We start from the raw sequence: 22,020 nt of genomic DNA on the forward strand, positions 1-22,020 counted from the left end.
TTACGTTACAAACTACATTTTGGGCTATGTAATCTGTAATTTGTAGGGGAATACATTTTAAAAGTAACCTTCCCAACACTGGAAGCAGATAATAATTTTTTAGAGTTTGAAGTTTGTTTGTTTTTTTCTTTTCTTGTTTTTTACAGTACCTACTACCTACACAATTGGAATTTTCTTAACAGGCTATTAAGATAAACACTTAATTTCTCAGCGTTAAAAGGGAAATATACATCCAATTTAGCCTTTCTGAACCCAAGATTACAAAAATTACGTGCGCGTAAATAAGGCCACGCCACAGCCATGTCAATATTAATTAAACAAACATATATGACTGAACTTTGTCCAAAATATTGCACTACTTAGTCAAATAAAACATAAAATATTGCATTTCTTTACATAACTACAAAAAAGTAGCGCCGATGACGTAAACGAGAGCGTTACCTTTCACCCGCCGTCGCCGGAGCACGTTGGACCAATCAGGACGCTCCTTGTTGGGACGTGCTTCAATTTTCACAGGGCCGATCGTCAACATGGTGAGTGCCGAGCCATTCAAAATAATAGTTTAAATCTAGAAGAGATAAAACCACTTTAGCCCACAGTACACGCACCGATTGTGTTCAAACTGCTAGTTACGTGACTGTATGGTGTTTGTGTGAGTAGATTTAATGCAGGGAGACGGATATTAGCTGTTAGCATATCATCTTTAGCGTTAGCGCCAAGCTAGCGGCACACACAAGGCAGAGATCATGAGGAACTCTTTTACTCTTTTACCTTCTGCTCTCCGTGTGTTCAAAATATAAATATCTGTGACACGAGGTGGCTGATAATGTGATAATCGAGCTTTGTTCCATCAGCGCTACGTGTGCAGGACTTGTCTATTAACTTTGTTGGATAGTAGTGGTGTTGTGTGTGTGTTTGAGAAGGAAATAAAAGGTCTACTACTCTAGCTACATTTAAAGCTTTTATTTTCCAAGCTTTGTGTTTAATATCACAATCTGAATTGCTTAACACTTTCGACAAACGTATTCCGCATTTGTGAATGAAAGCTGGTCATTAAAGTGTGCAGGGTGGGAGCTGATGCCACATACTTGCTTCATTAACACTGTGGCTGTCTCTTATTCATGACAGTCTTCATCAGAGGCTAATAACGGCCCGAGCCAAGCGCCACCTTACGCAGGTGTACCGCCCTCGGGGATGCCTCCGCCGTTTGTAAGTCTCAAAGTACAATCACAAAGTGCCAAAACGATTACAAATTATTACAAACCATTAGCCTTATGCAAGTGTAGTTACCTTTGCAGCATACACAGACACATCCTGGTACTTGTTCTAATTCTGACATTTTCTGATTTGTGTAGATGGGACCACCGGGAATCCCACCTCACTTCCCTCCAATGGGGATTCCACCAATGGGTCAGCGGCCCAATATGACCCCCATGCCTCCAGGAATCATACCTCCTGGAATCATGCCCCCCATGGGAGCACCACCCATGGGACAGGTGAGTAATCTGACGTGACTATTTTAGATAAAAGGTTTAGTCTGTTATATAAACAGTATCTGAAAAGACCATGATATTTCTGAACTGACAGATTTATGATTTGAGGTACACTTGTCTGTGGTATTGAGCATTTAATAGTTTCTAATACTGGGCACGCACTTAATATCTCCACCTAATCCATTTATTTTGATAGTCATTGCTTCAGAGTAACCGAATAAAGTCCATTGTAGTTGTCTGTATAATCCCTCAGTCATCCAGGTAGGTTCTATAGTAAAAGTCAAGTTGACAGAATTGATCTTTTTATATTGTTGTAGTCATGTGATGTTATAACATGCATAATGCCATGTAATTATAACACTTTATCACAGACTTATGTCATCCACCTTTCATCCTAGCATACTCACCAAAGCCATTTTAGCTGTTCTAAATTAATATTGAAATAACATTAGCATATGCTGCTGCTGCAACACTACATTTTTTTAGTGTGACTTCAGTTGTAAGACCAAGGTGAGACCAAAGTGCCAGTGTTGCCATCCAAAAAGGTGACTTGAACTTTTGCTGTGATGCTGCTGATACCAAACGGGTCACAGTTAAATAAGTTTAAACCTCCCCTTCCTCCCGAGCCCCGAGCATCTCCACACACCATCAAACAGGGGCCCCCTGCTGTGCCCAAGTGCCTCTGCCGCCACTTGGAGCTATGGAAATGCCAGATGAATATTTCATGATGGCTCTTTTCTTAGATGGCGGGCATGATGCCACCTATGATGCCAGGAATGATGATGCCACGAATGCCAGCTGCGACAGTGCAACCAGCGGGACCGGTGAGTCTCCACACTTCGCCTCTTTGCCCGCTCACACCTCCCAAAATACTCCCCAAGCTGCGAAATACCCAGCAACACATAAAGGGCAAGCTTTTATTTTGGAGCTTTTAACTCATTAAATGAAGTAGGGACAATATTTGCCCTGTATCAAAGTTAGTAATGCTCAAATTTGACATGGAATAGAAAAACATGTATTTTTTGGATTTAGAATTCAGAACAATCTCAGCCAGATTGCTGAGATTGTTGATTGTTTATTGTATGCACTCATTGCCACTTCTTCCCCCAAAACACTTCACCCACCTTGCTTTGTATGAATGTGATGTGTGTGTGAGTGTTGGTGATCGTTATGGGCGCAGATTGGCAGCTTTGCTTCTGTCAGTCAGCCCCAGGGCAGCTGTGGCTACAGTGATAGCCTACAACTACCTAGTGTGGAGTGAATGAATACTGACTACAGTGTAGCTCTTTGAGAGACTTTTGATAAGCCTGTAAAACACATAACAAGTTTAAGACATTATTATCATTGTTATACCCCAGAATCTGACGGGTGTCTTGATAAGTCTTATTTTTAACTTTATCCTGTTTTATCATTTTATATTTAGTGCCACATTCAAAACCCAATCTAATTAGTCAATTTTAGTTTTGCAAATGAGCATCTGAATTATTTAACACGAGAGCCTCCAGACAGAAAGCATATTTTAGCTTTTTTTGCAGGCATGGTGTTGTGTTCCAATTAGGAGTTTTACCAGTCTGCCTGGCACTGATAAGTGTTAACTAAACCACTGTGTGGATGTGATGTAAACCATAAATAATCCATATAAATCTTTCTTTGTTTTCCACAGCCTGGAGTCGAAGCTGCAGGTAAGATTGGCCGTAATTACATTTAAATATGAATAATATATATTTATGTTTTATGAATAAGTAACATGAGCTCTTTTGTTTCTTCATAGCTGCTGTACCTGGGGCAGCTGTAAGTTTTACAATTTTATTTATTTTAATTGTCAAAATGTGTGTGTGGATATGTCACTGCCTGGAAATGAAAAAAGTAATCACTTAAAATCATATTGTTTTGCAGAGTACTACTAATGGTTCACCACCTGAAGAAACCCCAAAGAAGGTTTGTGTCAAATCAAACTGAACTGTGTTTTGTTGAAATCTCCTTTTAAATGGCTAAGCTTTTGTCCACTATAGAAGTCTGTGTGGACCGAACACAAGTCACTGGATGGAAAGACGTACTATTACAACACAGAGACAAAGCAATCCATATGGGAGAAACCGGATGAGCTAAAGTCACCAGCTGAGGTACGCATCATTAATAATAGCTTTATAACATGTGTGAATCGTGTACTGGTGTATGAATGTACATGTGATCAGTGGCCTTGCTGGAAATCATTTGGAGTGCCTTGAAGGTAGAAAAACGCTTTCTAAAAATCTGATGAAATTAAACAGCGCTGGACCCAAAATTAGACTAGATTCTGACTAAACAAGCACTAGAACTGGATCAAACCATGTTCACATCAGGACTAAAATAGACTGGATTTAGGACCAAAAAACAAGTGTGAACGAACGCATCCCCAGTTTCACATGTCCTGGAATTGTGAACAGTAAAGACTATGGATGACATAGAGGCCTCTGACTACAAGTTAAAATTTACTGTATAAAAGCACATTCATAAAAAATTATAATAAAAAAAGACCAAGACTAAGATTTCCATTTATATCACAGAATAAACTGATTTCAGATATAATTTTATGATCTTACTTTTGAAACTCTTGTGAACCATTCTCCTTTCACCCTTGTAGCAAATGCTTTCCAAATGTCCATGGAAGGAGTACAAGTCGGATACTGGGAAGCCTTACTACTACAACTCCCAGACCAAGGAATCCAGATGGACCAAACCCAAGGAGCTGGAGGATCTGGAAGGTAAAAGTGATGTGAGATTTTTATAATTTATTTTCAGTCCGGACTGGATGAGCCACTAACAGCATCATCAAAGGCAGATTGGTGCATGTTGTCTGCATTATGGGCTCAGGGCATTGCTCATGGAAGCTCCTTGGCTTTATTTGTCTGCATTAAGCTTTGAAATGAATGAACAGGAGCATACCCTGACAGATTTCTGCTTTTGTTTATTTCAGCCATGATCAAAGCCGAGGAGAATGGGTAAGAGTTTTCTGTTTCCTCTACAGTGCATTATGTCTGAACTTTGAAGCAAGTTAATAATAGAAATGGACAACACAGATTTCATAATGATAACTGGTCAAAATATTGTGCGTTAAAAATCTGAATTATGTCACAGAAAAATGTATTGAACAGTAAAATTTTGCCTTTTATTTCCCATGGTAATATAATGTTTAAATTAATCAAATGAAAATTTAAATGTCTCTGATCATATCTTTTGTTGTATTGTAAGTAGTCATACTTTAGGGTTGCACAATTTTGGAACAATACATTTTCTGAAGCTTAAATTTGCAATACATTTTGAAAACTCTGAATTCTCTTAATAGTGTTCATTGTAAACAACCCCAGGAACATTCACTTTGGAGAGTGAAGACTGAAATAGTGATTGGTAAAATAATAAAACAATGCAATACAATACCAGGAATCTCATGCATTTCAGAACATGTTTGAAGAGGTTCAACTACAGGTGCAACAAGATTTTTTTATAAAAAGACAAGATATTTTGTTCTTAGCAGAGGAAATTCTGTTAGTTAAACTCTTGCTATTTGATAATTGCAACTTTTGATTTCAATATGTTGTGCAGCCCTATACTGTTTACCACTCATTCTGAGCCTTCCCAATTTTCCACCTTTTTAAGATTTGTTTTTATTACCATTGTCTAATCGTGTCCCATGATATTTATGGGGATGTTTTCATTCCAGGACTGTAGAGGCGACTCCCGGCAGCAGTGTGGCTCCAGCGGTGCAGTCGGTCCCCGCTGCTGCCATGGTGACGGGGGCGGAGGCGGACAGCTCGGGGCAGGTCTCAGAGGAGCAGCAGTCCCACAGCGCCACCCTCCTTCACACAGAAACACCTGCGGTTGAGGGTGCCGCCGTCACAGAGGCCGCTGTCAGGTGAGCGCCCAAACATGTGTGACCAGCATGTCTGCGCTGTCATTCACAGGTTAAAGGTGCACTGTGTAACTTTTGTAGCAAAGGGTCCACCACTTGCTTGACTTGATGTTGTTTTTTCTTGAAATGTTCTTGATGGAGATAAGCATCTTATATCACCAGGCCAAATTACTGGTCTTTGGAGAAGTGGACATGCTCACAGTAATATTGCATGTTTTTGTGGTTTCGAGAAATAAAAACACCTGCGGAACATCCACACTGAGTGGCTAGCACTCACGCTTTACAGCAAGAAGGTTCTGGATTCGGTCCTCGGGAAAAGTTACACAATGCACCTTTAAAGAGTAGAATAATGTTTTGATACAAATTGTTTTGTGTTGTGTTTCAGCACTGAAGCCCCAAAGGAAGAACGTCCTGAGCTTCAGAAGAAGACTTACAAATGGAACACAAAGGAAGAGGCCAAACAGGCTTTCAAAGAACTGCTCAAGGAGAAGGTGAGTCTGAAGTCCCAGTCAACTAGACTCAACAAATACAAAAGAATGGCTTTCTGTTCTCAAAAGTACTTTTTCTGTTCCAAAACCATTCTGTCATTACCCTTTATCAACCAATACCAGAGCACAGACCAGTATTTATTTCCTTAAACACAACTGGACTCAACAAAACGTATGTTAAATGTATGTGTTGAGTATCATTAACTATGCACTTCAACTAGTCAAAGAATCACTTTGTATAATAAAAGTTAAAACATAAGACATTCAGGGTTAATAACGGCCACTAAATGGTTTAAAGCCACAGTATGTAACCTTTTAGCCAAAAGCATTTTTTTCCCATTTTGGTTGCGTTCATTGCACTGAAAAACTTAAAAAACTTTAAAAAACATGCATTCTCCCTCTAAGTGGACTTCACCACAAATGTGACTCTTATGTGGCCTGGAGGAGGGCCTCATCTTGTTTCCATGGAAATGTTGTTCCTTAAAACCATACTTCAGAACATTCTCCATAGTGTAGAATATTTTAACTTTTTATTTTCATGGAATAATGCAGATGACTGGCCAACTCCAGAAGGTTACATACTTTCTGGTTCTTTGAACAGGCATCCAATTCAGCAAATGTTTTGCTTTCTTGGCACAGATTTTCAGTAGTGGTATCTGTGCATCCATACTCAAACGTATAAAAACTTTCAAAAGACAAATTGGGTTTTCTTCCAGTCCTGGAGCTTTCCCAGAAATGATTTATTGCTTGAGCTGGCCTGGGGACTGTATTTTTTGTGCCAGTACTTAACTAATCTGTACCAGAAACCAGGTATTGTTTTTCTCCACCTCTGCTGTGTGCATCATTGTTTAGAGCCACAAAGCAAAACAACAAGTGTACATTTTCTTTTATATGGGGGAAAAACAGTTAAGAGTAAATTCATGTTCTCCTTCTGTTTTTTAGCCTGTTGTCTACCAGCTCAGTCATACGTTACATGTAGATCCCCATCTAATCCATCCTTTCTCATCAGCCCCTGGGAGGTCTTAGCCCCGAGCTAAACTCACCTCCTGTTGCTGCCACACTTTGGGGGCTGAGTCACATGAAGCCCCGCCCACCCCCAGGACTCCGGCTATAATTAGTCTCTATTTAATTTTGCGCACAAAGCCGTCCTCTTGAGATTGTTCGCCATTTCCTGCGCTCCCCTAATGGCGGCGTCTTTATGATTGGCTCCATTGGATCAAAGGTCCAGGATTAAGTCAGTCAGAGAAAGCAGCACGGACGACTGAGCTGGAACAAGTGTGACAGTGACGGGAGCCGGAGTGATGGACGGGCATCTCCACAAACGCTCGGGGCAAAGCAGTCATTTTGTCCTCAACTGAACTGCAACTTTAAACGTGACAGTTATTGGTGCCAGCAGATGTGAATGAAAAGTTATAACTCTATTGTTTCCCGGCAGTGTTTTGGTTAAGGGTACATGGTGTAACTTTCTGGTGGAGTGTCTGTCAGAGGCTTTTCTTCATGGAGATCTTATTGCTTTGTCTGGAATGATTCACAGTATGGCATTAAACGTTTCTATCATTGCGGAGACCAAACCAGGCCAAGTTACAGGTCAGATCAGTGGAGAGGTGACCGCGCTCGCAGTCAGAATGCCAGTTTTTCTAGGTATTTTTGAGTTATAAAACTGCCTGTATTTGAATAAATGTAATGTTTAATGTCATACTGTGGAACATTCCAGGCAGAGCAATGACATATCTATGGAAGCCGAGAGGGGTCACAACAAACGTAAACGCCGCAACAAATACAAATGCGACAACACAACAAAAAGCCACAACACACCAAAAAAAAGCCACAACGGAAATGACCGCGGGACTCTATGTTAATGCAAACGCCACAACACAAACGCAAATGCGGCAACACATTAAAAAGCCGCAACACATCAAAAAGCCACAACACACCAAAAAAAAAGCTACAATGGAAATGACCGCGGGACTCTTTTAATGCAAACGCCGCAACAAATACAAACACCACAACACAAATGCAAATGCGGCAACACATTAAAATGCGGCAACACATTAAAAAGCTGCAACACATTAAAAAGCCATAACACGTCAAAAAGCCACAACACATCAAAAAGCCACAATGGAAATGACGGCGGGACTTTTTTAATGCAAACGCCACAACACATTAAAAACCCACAACACATCAAAAAGCCACAACGGAAGTGACCGCGGGACTCTGTTTTCCGACAGACTGATCAAGCGGCAAGTGAAGAAGAACTACTACAACGTGAAATGAATAATGATAAAACAATAAATTACTTTTACTTACGTTTCCAACTTCTCCGTTCCTTTACTTTTCATGTTGTAGTTCTTCTTCTTCACTTACCGCTTAATCGGTCCGCCGGTCACTTCTGTTGTGGCTTTTTAATGTGTTGTGGCTTCTTAATGTGTTGTGGCTTTTTAATGTGTTGCGGCATTTGTGTTGTGGTGTTTGTATTTGTTGCGGCGTTTGCGTTTGTTGTGACCCCCCTCGGCTTCCGTACATATCCACAGAAACAAGCAAAACTTACATAGTGCATCTTTAAGTTACTACATGAAAGTGCCACTGACTGACTTCTGAAAAAATAAAATACTTTCAGAAGAGCTGATATCATATTCTGAAACTAAACGGTTACTGTTTGAATATAGCTTTGTAGTGGATATTTCTGAAGTCATTATTTTTTAAACATGAAAGGCCAGTTGTCCCATAGTCTACAAGTAATAAGCTTGAATAATGTGTACTAATGGGACCTGCAGTTAAAAGAAAGTTTGGTTACACAATCCAAACTATGTATGAACCACCCACCATGCGGGATGTTAGCTCATCCTTTTATTAATAGTTAAAAAAAGACTTCAGTTAACTTTTTCTCAATCAGTCAACAACTTTATAAATCCCAAAGGGCAATTCAGTTCGCACATCTCCGGTCACGCACAATATATAAATATAAATAATAAAGAAAAAGAAAGACCGACACTAAACGTTCGAACCACAGTGCGTCACGGACACAGTAACAAATTCACTTTCCGTTTAAAATCCTTATGGCAGAAGGAATAAAAGATTTGGCGTAGCGGTTAGTCTTTTGCTGTGGGGTGACATAGTGCCTCCCAGAGGACATTTTCATGAACTGTGAGCGCAGAATATGGTTAGGCTGGCTCAGTATGGCCTTAGTCTTACCTCTCATCTGTCTTTGCAGGGTGTGTCCTCGAACTCCTCTTGGGAACAGGCCATGAAACTTATCATCAACGACCCGCGCTACAGGTGAGACACAAGCTCAGGGTTAATTTTATGTCAACGTTATACTAATGGCCAAACCTCTATGTCAAAACCTGATCTCGTCACATCTCAGAAGCGAAGCAGGGTAGTATGGGTAGTATGTAGTAACCGTTCACACCTGTAGCTTGTGTAGTCTCAAATGCTATTCTAGTTGTGAAATTTTAAGTGTAAAATTATTGAAGAATTTAGAAAGAACAATTCATTTATTGTTGACACTCTAAAAAAAACAATTGGCTGGTCACATTATTGAGCTTTAACAACAAACTTTAATTTACTGGTATTATTGATTTAAGTTACACATTGAGTTAAGTTCAGCTTTTATTTTGAGTTTTTGATTACCATTTAAAAAAATTGTAAGCATTTTAGGTTTATTATAAGTCATCTAGGCTTGTCACAGTTTTATTTTTTTTCCATTTTTAATAACAAAAACTTATTGTGATAAATTAAAACAAAAGATTTTGGATATGGAAGTCTTAATTTTTTACTTAAATCCTCAACCCCACTGGACAACTGCGATAAACCCTTTTTCCAAATAAACCATATTGTAAAAAACCAAACAAAAAAAACAAGTCAATGATAAATAAATGGCCCAGTAAAATAAGTGTGTCTAAATGAAACACTGTAGTACTTTTGCAGGTACATAGTAACTAAAATAAATCACTGATATGTTACTTATTCAACCTTCTACAGCTCAAATGTCAAATATGAATCAATAATGTAATTGGTGTGAGAGTCCTAGCACCACTTGTACTTTTCACTCATTCTCTTTTCCTTTTTGCCACCGCAGCGCCCTGCCCAAACTGAGCGAGAAGAAACAGGCCTTTAATGCCTACAAAGTCCAGACGGAAAAGGAGGAGAAGGAAGAGGCCCGGATAAAGTACAAAGAATCTAAAGAGACATTTCAGAGATTCCTGGAGAACCACGAGAAGATGACGTCCAATACTAGATACAAGTGAGCGCCACTCTCTTCCTGTTATCGACTCACACTTCTCTGTATTGTCAATGGGCAATTATGTGAACAGGATCGATGTGGGGTCACGTATTAACTAGTTCACGCCATTAGCTGTTGTGGACCGTGTTAGGGCTATAGGAATGTGACATTGCTCTGCCTAGAATGTTCCACAGTATGACATTAAACAGCTCTATCTTGCATTTCTTCAATTATAGATGGGTTTATAGCTCAGAAATACCTAAAACCGGCATTCAGATTGTGAGCGGGGCTGCCTCTTCGCAGATCTGACCTTTAACTTTCTCTAATTTGGTCTCCATGATCCCTTTTTTAATGGCATACTGTGAAGCCTTCCAGACAAAGCAATAATGTCTCCACTGAGAGAAGCATTTGACTGACCCTTCACCAGAAAAGTTACAGAATGCACCTTTAACTAAAAGTACAGATACACATGCAGAAAGTTACTCAACTAAAAGTATCACATGAAAAAAATCTACTTAAGTAAAAGTTAGGCATGTAACAATAGTTGAAATATGGTGATATCGTACCGCCAAAGTTCTCAAAATTATGTGATGGGCTGTCACAATATATCGAATTATAAGCTTCCTTGCTTAAATGTATTGTTTTCTTGCAGTAACAGCTAAAAAAAATTTGGAAACTACACAGACCATGATCTTTTAGTTCCATTTCAGTGCAGAAAACATGAAGAAATAAGTGTTAACTTTTCTATCTTTTTTTTTTTTTACTATGACACTAATACAGCCCCACGTCAAGGAAAAACTATAATTTCTTCAAATCTGTTAGCATCACAATTAGGGGTGTATCAATATCCAGTTTCACGGTATGAACCTCACTGTACAATATTTATTGCGTTATCGTGGGAAAGCTGACGATTAGGGATGTAGATGTAACAATATACAAATCTTTCGGTACAATATTTTCACATCTCACTGTATGATATTTATTGTGATATTTTCTGCAGGCTAACAGAACTGTGAATATTTTTCCTTTTTCCTCTTAAAATGTCTTGACAAGACTTAATCCAAAGAGCTAAGACTTAACAGTGCTTAGAACTGTTATTTCTTCTTGTAGTCGACACTGAAATGGAGCAAAGGATCATGGTCTATGTAGTTCCCTTTGTTTTGATTTTTTTAGCTATTGCTGCACCATAACTCTTAATTTAAACAAAGAGACTTGTAATTCGATATATTGTGATGGTCCACAATATTATTGTAAGAACTCTGATGATATCACAATGTTTTGGTGATTGTTTCATCCTTAGTCACAATATCGTATCATGAAATGAGTTTTGAAATTGTATTGTACTGTGTGATTTACATATCATTACATTTCTAGTATTAAATAGTATTAGTAAATATTAAATTACCTCTTTACACATGTCCTTAAAGAGTAAAAAGTATAAGTACAGTAAAGTGTATTAAAGAGAAAAAAAACAATAAAAGACATTAGACATTTTGACTTAGGGGAATAGGGAGTGCGTACATCAAGGTTTAAACTGAAGGATGAAACAATAAGAATTTCTTCTGTTCCTCTACATGGCAGTGTGAGTGTGTTTGTGTGTGTGCGAGAATGAGTAGGTAAATGATAAAGCTGAAAAAAAAAAAATCATTAATAATATTTAGGGATGGTACAAGATCTCGTGTCATAAGATCTCACAAGAAAAAATTGCTGCAAGATTGTGTGCACATGAGGAAAATGATCTCGTAAGATTTCAAGATCCAAGTGTTTACATTTCTCTTATAATTTCAAAAAGCAGTACTAGAATAGAAACAAAAATATTGAATCAAATAATAAAAAAATTGTGAGGTCATAATTGGATATATATTAAGAATTATGTTGAATGAAGGAATGTTTATTCGGACAGTAAGCCATAGAACGTTCATAGAAAACATAAATAAACAGATATAATAAAAAAGTAAATATTTATTTTCTATAATAATAAACAAAAATAAATGTCAGATTTTACTTGTGCCCGAAAAAAGGAGCGGGAGGAAGTAAATACTTATTTAACCCCACGCTTTAAATATTAAATCTTGTTTTGTCCTGTCCTTGTCAACCCAATCTCGTATCTTGTCTTGTCGAAACTATGGCTCATCCCATCCCTAGTAAATAATCAAATAAATAATAATCAAAAATAATAATAAAAGGGAAAGGGCAGAAAATTAACACAGATGATAATAGATTGAAGTTCCAATTTTCCCTTTTTTTCCTCCTGGTTTTGTATAGTTAATGATGTAACATTGTTGTTTGAAAGTTAAAAATGGAAAAGTGTTGTATGGGTGAAGTACATTATTTATCTTGCTGGTGGTTAGGTTCTGAGTAGCATGAATTGATTGATGTGCGCAGACAGATACAGATGCGCTGCTGGGAAATGGAATATAGAGGAGGAGATAAAAGCATGTTGTGTCAATGGTCGCGTGATATGAGGAGGGGTACGTGTTTATAATGTGTGAGATGCTCGTGCCTTTGAAATATAAATGACAAAATATGGGATTGGCACACGTAGGTTCAGATTTGGGTTGTGGCAAAACAAGACAAAAACAGGCAGAAATTGCATGATATTAAATCGGAATCAGAATTTATTTGTCATTTGATTATAGAAAGTGCACAGAAACAAAAGACTTTACTTATTAACAGCACAAAAAACAGCCCAATAAATATTTTAAAATATTTCCTGTCAAGTGCAGTCTTTAAATGTAGTAATGAGGGCTGTAAGGCAACAGAATCTTAGTCAACCAGATATTTGACTGTAATTTTACTCTTTTATGTAATTCATTTTGTCTTATTAATTTTCTTCTTATTATTATTATTATTATTTTCAAATTTCTTATTATTGGATTTTGAGGGGCCCATATTTTCAGATCTATATTATAATGTTTCCTCATCACAAACAGACCTGGAGTTTTGTTTTGTTTCATTCACACATGTTTAACTCACAAACTCTCCATATTTAGGCTGAGTTCAGAAAAGAAAACACTCTGTTCCACCTTGTGATGTCATGTGGTAATACAAGAAGCGCTCCACAGTGTTTTTAAACTTCATACACCTTCATTAGAATCATACGGCTGATTTTAGCCCTGGAATTGCCAAGTGAACTAAAGGTAAAAGTGAGCTGTGGTAACTTCAAAACTGGCACTGCATGACATCACAAGGTGGAACAGAGCTTTTTGAGTTTTGGAGATGTAGACAGACTAATAATAAAGGATTACTCGGACATGTGTGAATGAAAAAAAACACAACTGCAGGTCTGTTTTAGATGAGGTAAGAACGTTCTAACATGGCTTAAATCTCACAAGCTTCACTGTGTGTCATGAGTCTATATAAAATATGGGTTTGACTTTCTGAAATGAGTGACAAAAAATATTTTACTTTTTCTTTTAATTTCTTTTTCTCTTTTATATCTTGCTTCAAAATGAGTTATGACAGTCCTACTTGCTTTGTAATTTTTTGCTATTAGGACTGGGTATCATTAAGAAGTTGCCGATACGATACATATCTCGATACATAGGCCAAGATATGATACATATCTCGATAGAGCGAGCTTTCGATTCAATACGATACGATATATTTCAAATCGATTCGATACGGTTCAATAAAAAATAAAGGCTTAATCATGGCTGTGATACTAAAAGTCTTTGTTTTAAACCACTTCTTGTGCAAAGTGAATATGAAACACAAACGTTTTAATCAACAAAAATGTCAAATGGGATGCATAAACAAGTTTCCTTCTCTGAGCAAGCAACAAAACTGTAGCGCTTTAACAAAATAATTTAGTAAAATATACATAAAAAAATACTCTTGGTGATATATCGATATAGCAGCCCACGATATCAATACTGTATGATCACATTAAACGATACGATATATCAATATTTTGTACACCCGTATTTGCTATACGCCTATATAGGAAAATTTTGAAGTCTCTTGTCTTTTGATGGATGAAGCAGAGACAGACAGACCGAGGGCTGAACCTTGGCTCCTGTTTGACCGTCCCTGCTCTGGTCTCATCTGAGCCTCTAAACTGGGGCACAGTCAGAAACTGCACAAAGACTTTTTACTTTTTACTTCCCCAGTTCCCCCATGTTACACCCCTGTCCTCTCCTGAACATCGAGTCTGCCAGATAAATTAGTCCAAACCCATCTCTCCGGCATTTTAACATCTTCGTGAACACAAGTGTACAAACGAGCAGCATTTATAGTGTATGGCTGTGGAATACTGCCCCCCGGTGGACTGCTGGGTAAACTCGTTGTTAATGGGCTGTTATGGTGGTTTTTTTTTGTGCATCAGGAAAGCAGAGCAGATGTTCGGGGAGCTGGAGGTGTGGAGCTGTGTGCCAGAGAGAGACCGTCTGGAGATCTACGAGGATGTGCTCTTTTATCTCGCCAAGAAGGAAAAGGTACAGAGGAGTTTCACGTAACACACTAAAGCTAAATGAAGCTACATATATGACAGTCCTGTGTTCTATGTTGGGTACGTTTTCTATCCATTGATTTCTGAGTGATGAGAAATTAGGGCCGTTGCCATAGTAACTAATAATTTAGAAGAAAATGTAAATGTGAACAAAATGGTGAATAGTACTCAAACTGGCGCCATAACATGCAAAAGCTAACTGAAGCTACATACAATATATGCCTCTTTAATAGACAGTCCTACGTTCTGTGTTGGGCATGCTTTAGGGCTGTTGCCATAGTAACTAACAAATCAGAACCAAATATTTTTTTAATGGTGAATAGCACTCAAACCGGCGCCCTAACATACTAAAGCTAAATGAAGCTACGTGATCCTTAAAATGCAATTCTATGTTCTTTGTTATTCAGGCTTCCTATCCATGGGTTTCAGAGTGAAGGAAAAATGAGGACTGTTGCCATAGTAACTAACAATTACTAATTACTATCTTTTGAATGTAGACCTGTACTCATAATGACTCTATAAACACAAAGGTGTAACCCCTGAATACCCTGATTTATTTATTTATTTATTTTTTTTGTGTTGAATTTAAAAATTTAAAACAACTTTGGCGCAAACAAGTCGAATAATTACGTTCCTGATTGTTCTGTACACCAACGGCCAGCAGAGGGCACAAGGACTTAAACCGCTCTCCATGGATCTATTAAAATAACTGGATAAGGTATTGCTGCTTGTAGTTGTTGTGAGTTGGAGTAGTGGCCACTCACTGGTACTGCAGCAAAAAAAATACTCTATCATAAACTTTTTCTCCGCTCAGTCCTTCAGTTGTCTTAAAAACAGCTTTTTAATCATTAGCTCCGGCTCCGGTCTAGCTCCTTTTGCTCTGATTGGTCAAAGCAATCATGTGATACACTCCTTGCGCTCGCGTGCATTCACATGTGTCCACGGGAGAAAAGAGCACTACTGCGCAGGGAGCCACCGGAAGTACCAGACAGCCTAGGCTAATCAGGAGACATTGAGCTTGGCCCAATAGCAGCCATTTTTAGGTCCCGGGGCTGGCTGCTGGCACACTGAGGAACATAAACTCCTAGATGCTACAATTGAAGTTGGATAGCATTTTTTGTAAATTGTGGAAAACAATGTATTATGGTTAAAAGCTTAAAAAGACAGTTTAATGGTGTACATGATCTCTAATATGTAAGTCACTGTCATAATCATTTTTAGAGAAGCAGTCCAAATGTTCTTATATATTTTATGTGGCCATACTGGCTTGTCAAAGCCTGATCCCCTCAGATCTCAGAAGCTCAGCAGGGCCGGGCCTGGTCAGTACTTGGATGGGAGACCACTAGGAATTCCAGGTGCCACAGGGGGGCGCCAGTGGCAAAAACTGTTGTTATGTCCTTAGGCAAAATACTTCACCCACATTGCCTAGTATGAAAGTGCTGTGTGCGTGAGTGATGGTGGTGGTCGGAGGGGCCAATGGCACAGATTGGCAGCCTTGCTTCTGTCTGTCTGCCCCAGGGCAGCTGTGGCTACAGTAGTAGCTTACCACCACTGAGTGTTGAGTGAATGAATAATGAATTGTAAAGTGCTTTGAGTATCTTGAAAGGCTCTATATAAATGCAATGATTAATTGATTATGTATTAACCAGGAACAAGCAAAGCAGCTGCGTAAGAGGAACTGGGAGGCTCTGAAGAACATCTTGGACAACATGGCCAACGTCACATACCGTACCACGTGGTCTGAGGCCCAGCAGTATCTCCTGGACAACCCTACCTTCGCCGAGGATGAGGAGCTGCAGAGTACGACCTTCAATCATGAAACACTGAGCTGGTTCTGGTCTTAAAAGTTTTATATTATTGTTGTTTTGGGCCCACAGACATGGACAAAGAGGACGCCCTGATCTGCTTTGAGGAGCACATCCGAGCTCTGGAGAAAGAAGAAGAGGAGGAGAAACAGAAAACCCTGCTCAGAGAGAGGAGGAGGCAGCGGAAGAACAGGGAGTGTTTCCAGGTGAAGTCTATGGAGTTTTTTTAATTGCCATCTTCTTTCTGCAATATGCAATCAACTTTGTGTAATCACCTTTAATTCATTTTATCTCTGAGTGGCAATTGAAGTAGATTGAACCACCAGAACATCAATTCATCATCCCTTCTAATCTGAATGTCATGTCCAAATTTGGAACAATGTCATTTGTCCTATTTATAGTAACTTTAAAACAAGAATTACCAAATATAGAATAGTATATTATTACAGGTTAACTTGTTATGACAGTACATTATTGTTTTAAAAAAAATATATATATGATTACCATTTTCATACAAATGGGGTCATGTTCATATTTTATGTTTCTTTTTTTTTCTATAATCGAGCAGCCCAATAAGTTCTTTCTGGAGATGACTGTAAACGTAAATGACAAAAACACAAGATACAGTCTGGGTTATAATCACTTTACTTGGAGTTGCTCTCTTGGAACTTACAAATCTGCGAAAGGAATGAAAATAATATAACAAAACTGATTAAATCAACCTAAAATATCATGTTTATATTGGGGATGGGACAAGATCTTGAGAGACCAGAGATTCTTTCTAAGTATTTACATTTGGATTGCACAAAAAGGGGTTAAACAATAGTGAGTTATGCCTTCTAGAGAAGTCATAGTTCCAGGACTTATTGCTATAATGACAACAAAAATATGAAAAAACTTAGGCCAATATTGTCAACTGGACGGCAGGATGTATTGATTAGAAAGTACTAGAGATCAACTAATAAGGGGTGGTTTCATGGCCGATAAACTCTGCTGATATTTTTTGGACTGGTATATGGGGCCAATTTAGATTATTTTCCCCAAATTATGTAATTTAAATTTACTGCAAACTCACCCACAGCCCTCTTTTTACCATAGATCTTTGAGAGATATGTAGATAAGTCTTTGTATTAAACCTCTCTATTAGGGATGTAACGATATCCAAATCTCTCGATACGATATTATCACGATATGCATTTCACAGTATGATATTTACTGTGATATTTTGGAGAGACTGGTAGATAGGAAGCTTTTTTGCTTTTAAAGTACCCTGACAAGAATTTGGTGTGTATTATTACTTTCATAATCTCAAAAATTCAAGTAAAAACATATTTCTTCATGTTGTCTGCGCTGAAATGAATCATGAGATATGTAGTTTCTGATGTTTATTAGCTATTGCTACTATAAAACAATGCATTTAAGCAAAGGAACTTGTAATTTGAGATATTGTGACACTCCACAGTATGATTGTGAAACTTTTGACGATACGATATCACAATATTTAGGTTATTGTTAGATCCCTAGTTAATATAAAACTGTGTATTTTTAGGCAACATATTGACCAAAACAAAATATAATTCTGATGCCAATATGCTAAAAAATGAGTACCTCTAACTCAATCTCGTGTCTCATCGCATCTTCACTTCTAGTTCATATGTAAGGAACTTTTTATCTGACTATTTTCCCTTTTCAGAAATTCCTGGACGAGCTCCACGACCACGGGCAGCTCCACTCCATGTCGGCCTGGATGGAAATGTACCCAACCTTGAGTTCAGACATACGCTTCGCCAACATGCTGGGCCAGCCGGGTAGGACAGCAGGCCTCCCCCCCCTCACCCCACAGCGTCTCCGCCCTCCCTTCCATCACCCTGACCCCGTCCCCCCCCCCTCCCCTCTCTGTGTCTCCTCACGTGGCAGGGACATGCTTACGAAACACTCTGTATTCATGTCTCAGAGCTCATTATATTTGTACATGTTTAATTTAATTGCACTTGTTCTCCAGGCTCCACTCCCCTGGACCTTTTCAAGTTCTACGTGGAGGATCTGAAGGCACGCTACCACGACGAGAAGAGGATTATTAAAGATATACTCAAGGTTCGGAGCAAATCAAATAAGAATGTGATGGCTTTCAAACAGATGGGGTTTCTTTATCAATAATGAAGATCCAATATACTTTCATACACTGCGGACAGGTTTATTTTTTTATTCATAATCGAGCAGCGCAGCAAGTTTGTTTTCTTTGGGGATAACAGTAAAGAAAAAAATAAAACACAATTTCATAAAACTTTCCTAAAACACCAAAATATCTGTAGATTTAAAGGTCCATTGTGTAACTTTTCTGGCAGAGGGTCCGTAAAATGCTTTTCTCTGTGGAGATGTTATTGCTTTGTCTGGAATGTTTCACAGTATGAACCTTTCTATGTTCATGGAGACCAAACCAGACCAAGTTACAGGTCAGATCTGTGGAGAGGCGATCCCGCACACAGTCAGAATCCCTGTTTTTAGGTATTTTTGAGCTTTAATATCACCTGTAATTGGATAAATGTAAGGTAGAGCTGTTTAATGTCCTACTGTGGAACATTCTAGGCAGAGTAATGACATATCCATAGAAACAAGCAGGTGACAAAGCCCCAACCAAAATTTCACTATCATTACCTGTGTGTGTCCTTAAATATTAAGCATACTATATTCAAAATAAACCGTTTTTTTAAATTGTTTTGGTCCTCAAACCCCAATGAGCTCCTCACTTTGGGTTGCCAGATCTGACATTCTCTCAGGATAGGGCGGCTTTTCCAGATTGCTGCATTTATTATTTGAATTTTAAAAGTTGGAGTACAAGTTAACACACTATTAATTTTTTTTTATACATTTGACACCCCAGTGAGCTCTTTACTTTGTGTTGCCTAATATGACTTGCTCTCAGTGTAAAGTGGCTGTAACGATCCCAGATCTTTGGCCCGAGCCAGTAACTTAGTAAATGGCGAGGGTTGCTGTTCTTCACCCATTTTTTCATTTCTGTTATTATTTTTCCTTACAAACGATCATGATTTTGAGGGTCTAAACATCGCTGAAAAGTCTAGGCATAACTACGAGTAAAAAGCATGACTACGAGCAAAAAATTTGATTACGTACATGGGGACATTTCCATGGTTGACCAGCAGGGGCGCAAAGACTCCCCCAAAAAATATAAAAAAAAATCTTACAAGCACATTCTTCGACTGATCGTGCTGAAATTTGAATCACTAATTCATGATCTCTGCCTGAATATAATACACTATAAAGCATATGAAAAGTGAACACTATAGCGCCCCCTAACCATAGACATGAAACGTCAACATTATCGGATTTGTACCAAACTTGTGGATTAAATTATACAAATGACTACAAGCAAAAAAAAAAGTATTGTGGACATGGGGCATTTTTCACAGTTGATCAGCAGGGGTGCAAAGATAAAAAATAAATAAAAACATTTAAACGTGCTCTGTGTAATTTTTCTGATGGAGGATCTGTAGGCCTGTGGTGAAGGATTCAATATCCTGCTGGCGTGGGAGGTTCATGCACGCCAGGGCAGGGGTCATCAACTTTAATTGCATTATTATTTGCATTTTAAAAGTACGTTAACACACTATTTCCTATTTAGATTACTTGAATGTAGATTATGTGATGTCATTTGAAACCTGGCAACTATATTTAAAACATAGTAATTAAATATTATGTAAAATTAAAATGTATAACTGAATGTTTATAATAAAGAATGTTAACATTAAATGTATAAATAACATGTATTTCCATTTCTTACAGGATAAAAACTTTCTGGTTGAAGTAAACACCAGCTTTGACGATTTTGGCTCCGTGATCAGCTCAGACAAAAGAGCCACTACGCTGGACGCAGGCAACATCAAACTGGCCTTCAACAGCGTAAGATACTGTCTTATTTCTAGTGGAGGGTTCGCCACCTGCTCGTCTCCATGGAAACGTTTATTGGTTTGTCTAGAATGTTCCACAGTATAGATTAAACCGATCTATCAGCAGGTTACAGCACCACGCTACATTATAATTCAGATCTGTGGAGAGTCGCCCCTATTCACAGAAGGAATTATTGTGTTTTTGAGCAATAGAAACACCCGTACTGAATAAATGCTAGATTGATCTGTTTAATGTCACACCGTGGAACATTCGAGGCAAAGCAATAACATCTCCAGATGGCGGATCCTCCACTGGGAAAGTTGCGCCGTGCACTTTTAATCTCGCTGTGTTATTTCCGATGATTAACTTGTTTGTATTTGTGCGCAGTTGTTAGAAAAGGCAGAGGCCAGAGAGAGGGAGAGAGAGAAAGAGGAAGCGAGGAAGATGAAGAGGAAAGAGGCTGCGTTCAAGAACATGCTGAAGCAGTCCACGCCCGCCCTGGAGCCTGAGTCCACATGGGAGGGGGTATGTGCTCTTATCATTTCAATTATCCCCCATTAATCAGATCTCTAAAAAAACATCTCTAAAAAGTTAAGATACACTACTCCTGGCATTTAATGAAACTAATAATATCTTTCTTCTGTTGAGATACTTTGGAGTGAAAAGGGAACATGAAAACCTTTGGTAAATTGTGAACTACCGTATTTTCTGGGCTATTAGGCGCTCTGGATTATAAGGCGCCATTGAATCGTCTATTTTCAAACTTTTTTCACAAATAAACCGCACCGGACTTTAAACGAAACACAACAGTTGGATGGGTCTGTGGGACTTTGTTTGGCGCGTTCACGGTGACTCTGGGCTTTGTTCAGTTGTGGCGTGTAGGGAGGGTGCTGTCTGGGACCAACGGATTTTCGGCGTGTTTGCAGTGACTCAGTTGTTCAGTTGTGTCTAGAAGTGGCACATTGGACTCACTTTTTCGGTTCGTTCCTCCGTTCCGTTCCTCGTCTGAGTGGAGTGATGAGTGTGGCTGTGGGTGTGTTTCACTGCGCGGTCGCTGTCTGCTCCGTGTGTGTTTGCATGCGCTGCGGGTGGTGCGGCTTTGTAGTTTACTGACAAACACCCGAGTGGATTTGTGTATGGGGCTCGCGGTCGTTTTTTGATGGGGTTAGAGGCTTAAAAGCGCGTCTAATAGCCCGGAAAATATGGTAAATGAACTGACAAAGTGCTAGAGCTAATGCTTTAACGTAAAAATAGTATTAATAATAAAATGGTAATTAAATATAGGAAACTGTCAAGTGATAGAAAGTTATAATTAAACATTTTAGCAAAAGAAGAAGAAAGAAGACATATTGTGCTTATGTCTGCTACACAGTTATAATCTGATACCTGTGGATCATAGAGTGCGTACACATGCACATCAATAACCCGGTTATGATCGGGTTTTTTGAGTATCCCGGTTTCTTGATGGTGCATGTATACGCAGTAACCCGGTTATGGCAGTATCCCGGTTATTAGAAACCGGGTTACTGTAGCTGGTTTATTCCGATAATAACCGGGTTACTTGTGGCATGTATACGCAGTACCCCGGTTACTGCAACATAAAGTTGAGTGCGCATGCGTCCAAAAGACACTTTCCAGCCTTTCACCACAACAGTAGTCACATAAATAAATTGACCAACATAAATAAAGTGACCAAACGAGTGAAATGACTGTAAAATAAAGAGCTGCGCTAAACCTGCACACGTACAATCTGCACTCGTATGACCT

General features: G+C 38.7%; 1 protein-coding gene and 1 pseudogene across 2 annotated transcripts in view; both read left to right on the top strand.

The window, feature by feature from the left end:
- The first annotated feature begins 461 nt into the window (after nucleotides 1-461).
- Nucleotides 462-22,020, top strand: part of prpf40a (PRP40 pre-mRNA processing factor 40 homolog A) — a 29,450-nt gene continuing 7,891 nt past the window's right edge. The window contains exons 1-21 of one of the 2 annotated variants that reach the window (XM_020931847.2): nucleotides 479-533; nucleotides 1,129-1,209; nucleotides 1,356-1,496; nucleotides 2,237-2,317; nucleotides 3,157-3,175; nucleotides 3,265-3,284; nucleotides 3,390-3,431; nucleotides 3,506-3,616; nucleotides 4,117-4,237; nucleotides 4,450-4,474; nucleotides 5,194-5,385; nucleotides 5,768-5,873; nucleotides 9,082-9,146; nucleotides 9,949-10,113; nucleotides 14,420-14,528; nucleotides 16,192-16,342; nucleotides 16,420-16,553; nucleotides 18,041-18,155; nucleotides 18,350-18,441; nucleotides 20,149-20,265; nucleotides 20,641-20,778. In XM_020931847.2, the coding sequence (XP_020787506.1) occupies nucleotides 531-533; nucleotides 1,129-1,209; nucleotides 1,356-1,496; nucleotides 2,237-2,317; nucleotides 3,157-3,175; nucleotides 3,265-3,284; nucleotides 3,390-3,431; nucleotides 3,506-3,616; nucleotides 4,117-4,237; nucleotides 4,450-4,474; nucleotides 5,194-5,385; nucleotides 5,768-5,873; nucleotides 9,082-9,146; nucleotides 9,949-10,113; nucleotides 14,420-14,528; nucleotides 16,192-16,342; nucleotides 16,420-16,553; nucleotides 18,041-18,155; nucleotides 18,350-18,441; nucleotides 20,149-20,265; nucleotides 20,641-20,778 (2,028 nt within the window). In that variant the 5' untranslated portion in view covers nucleotides 479-530. Of the gene's footprint in view, nucleotides 534-1,128; nucleotides 1,210-1,355; nucleotides 1,497-2,236; nucleotides 2,318-3,156; nucleotides 3,176-3,264; nucleotides 3,285-3,389; nucleotides 3,432-3,505; nucleotides 3,617-4,116; nucleotides 4,238-4,449; nucleotides 4,475-5,193; nucleotides 5,386-5,767; nucleotides 5,874-9,081; nucleotides 9,147-9,948; nucleotides 10,114-14,419; nucleotides 14,529-16,191; nucleotides 16,343-16,419; nucleotides 16,554-18,040; nucleotides 18,156-18,349; nucleotides 18,442-20,148; nucleotides 20,266-20,640; nucleotides 20,779-22,020 lie in introns of both variants that reach the window. The other variant, XM_055152852.1, reaches the window with a different exon arrangement.
- Nucleotides 15,792-15,909, top strand: LOC129409080 (5S ribosomal RNA; annotated as a pseudogene).

This window comes from Boleophthalmus pectinirostris, unplaced genomic scaffold (assembly GCF_026225935.1).
Source record: "Boleophthalmus pectinirostris isolate CB_2022bp ecotype Guang Dong unplaced genomic scaffold, ASM2622593v1 HiC_scaffold_1, whole genome shotgun sequence".
Classification (NCBI taxonomy): domain Eukaryota; kingdom Metazoa; phylum Chordata; class Actinopteri; order Gobiiformes; family Gobiidae; genus Boleophthalmus; species Boleophthalmus pectinirostris.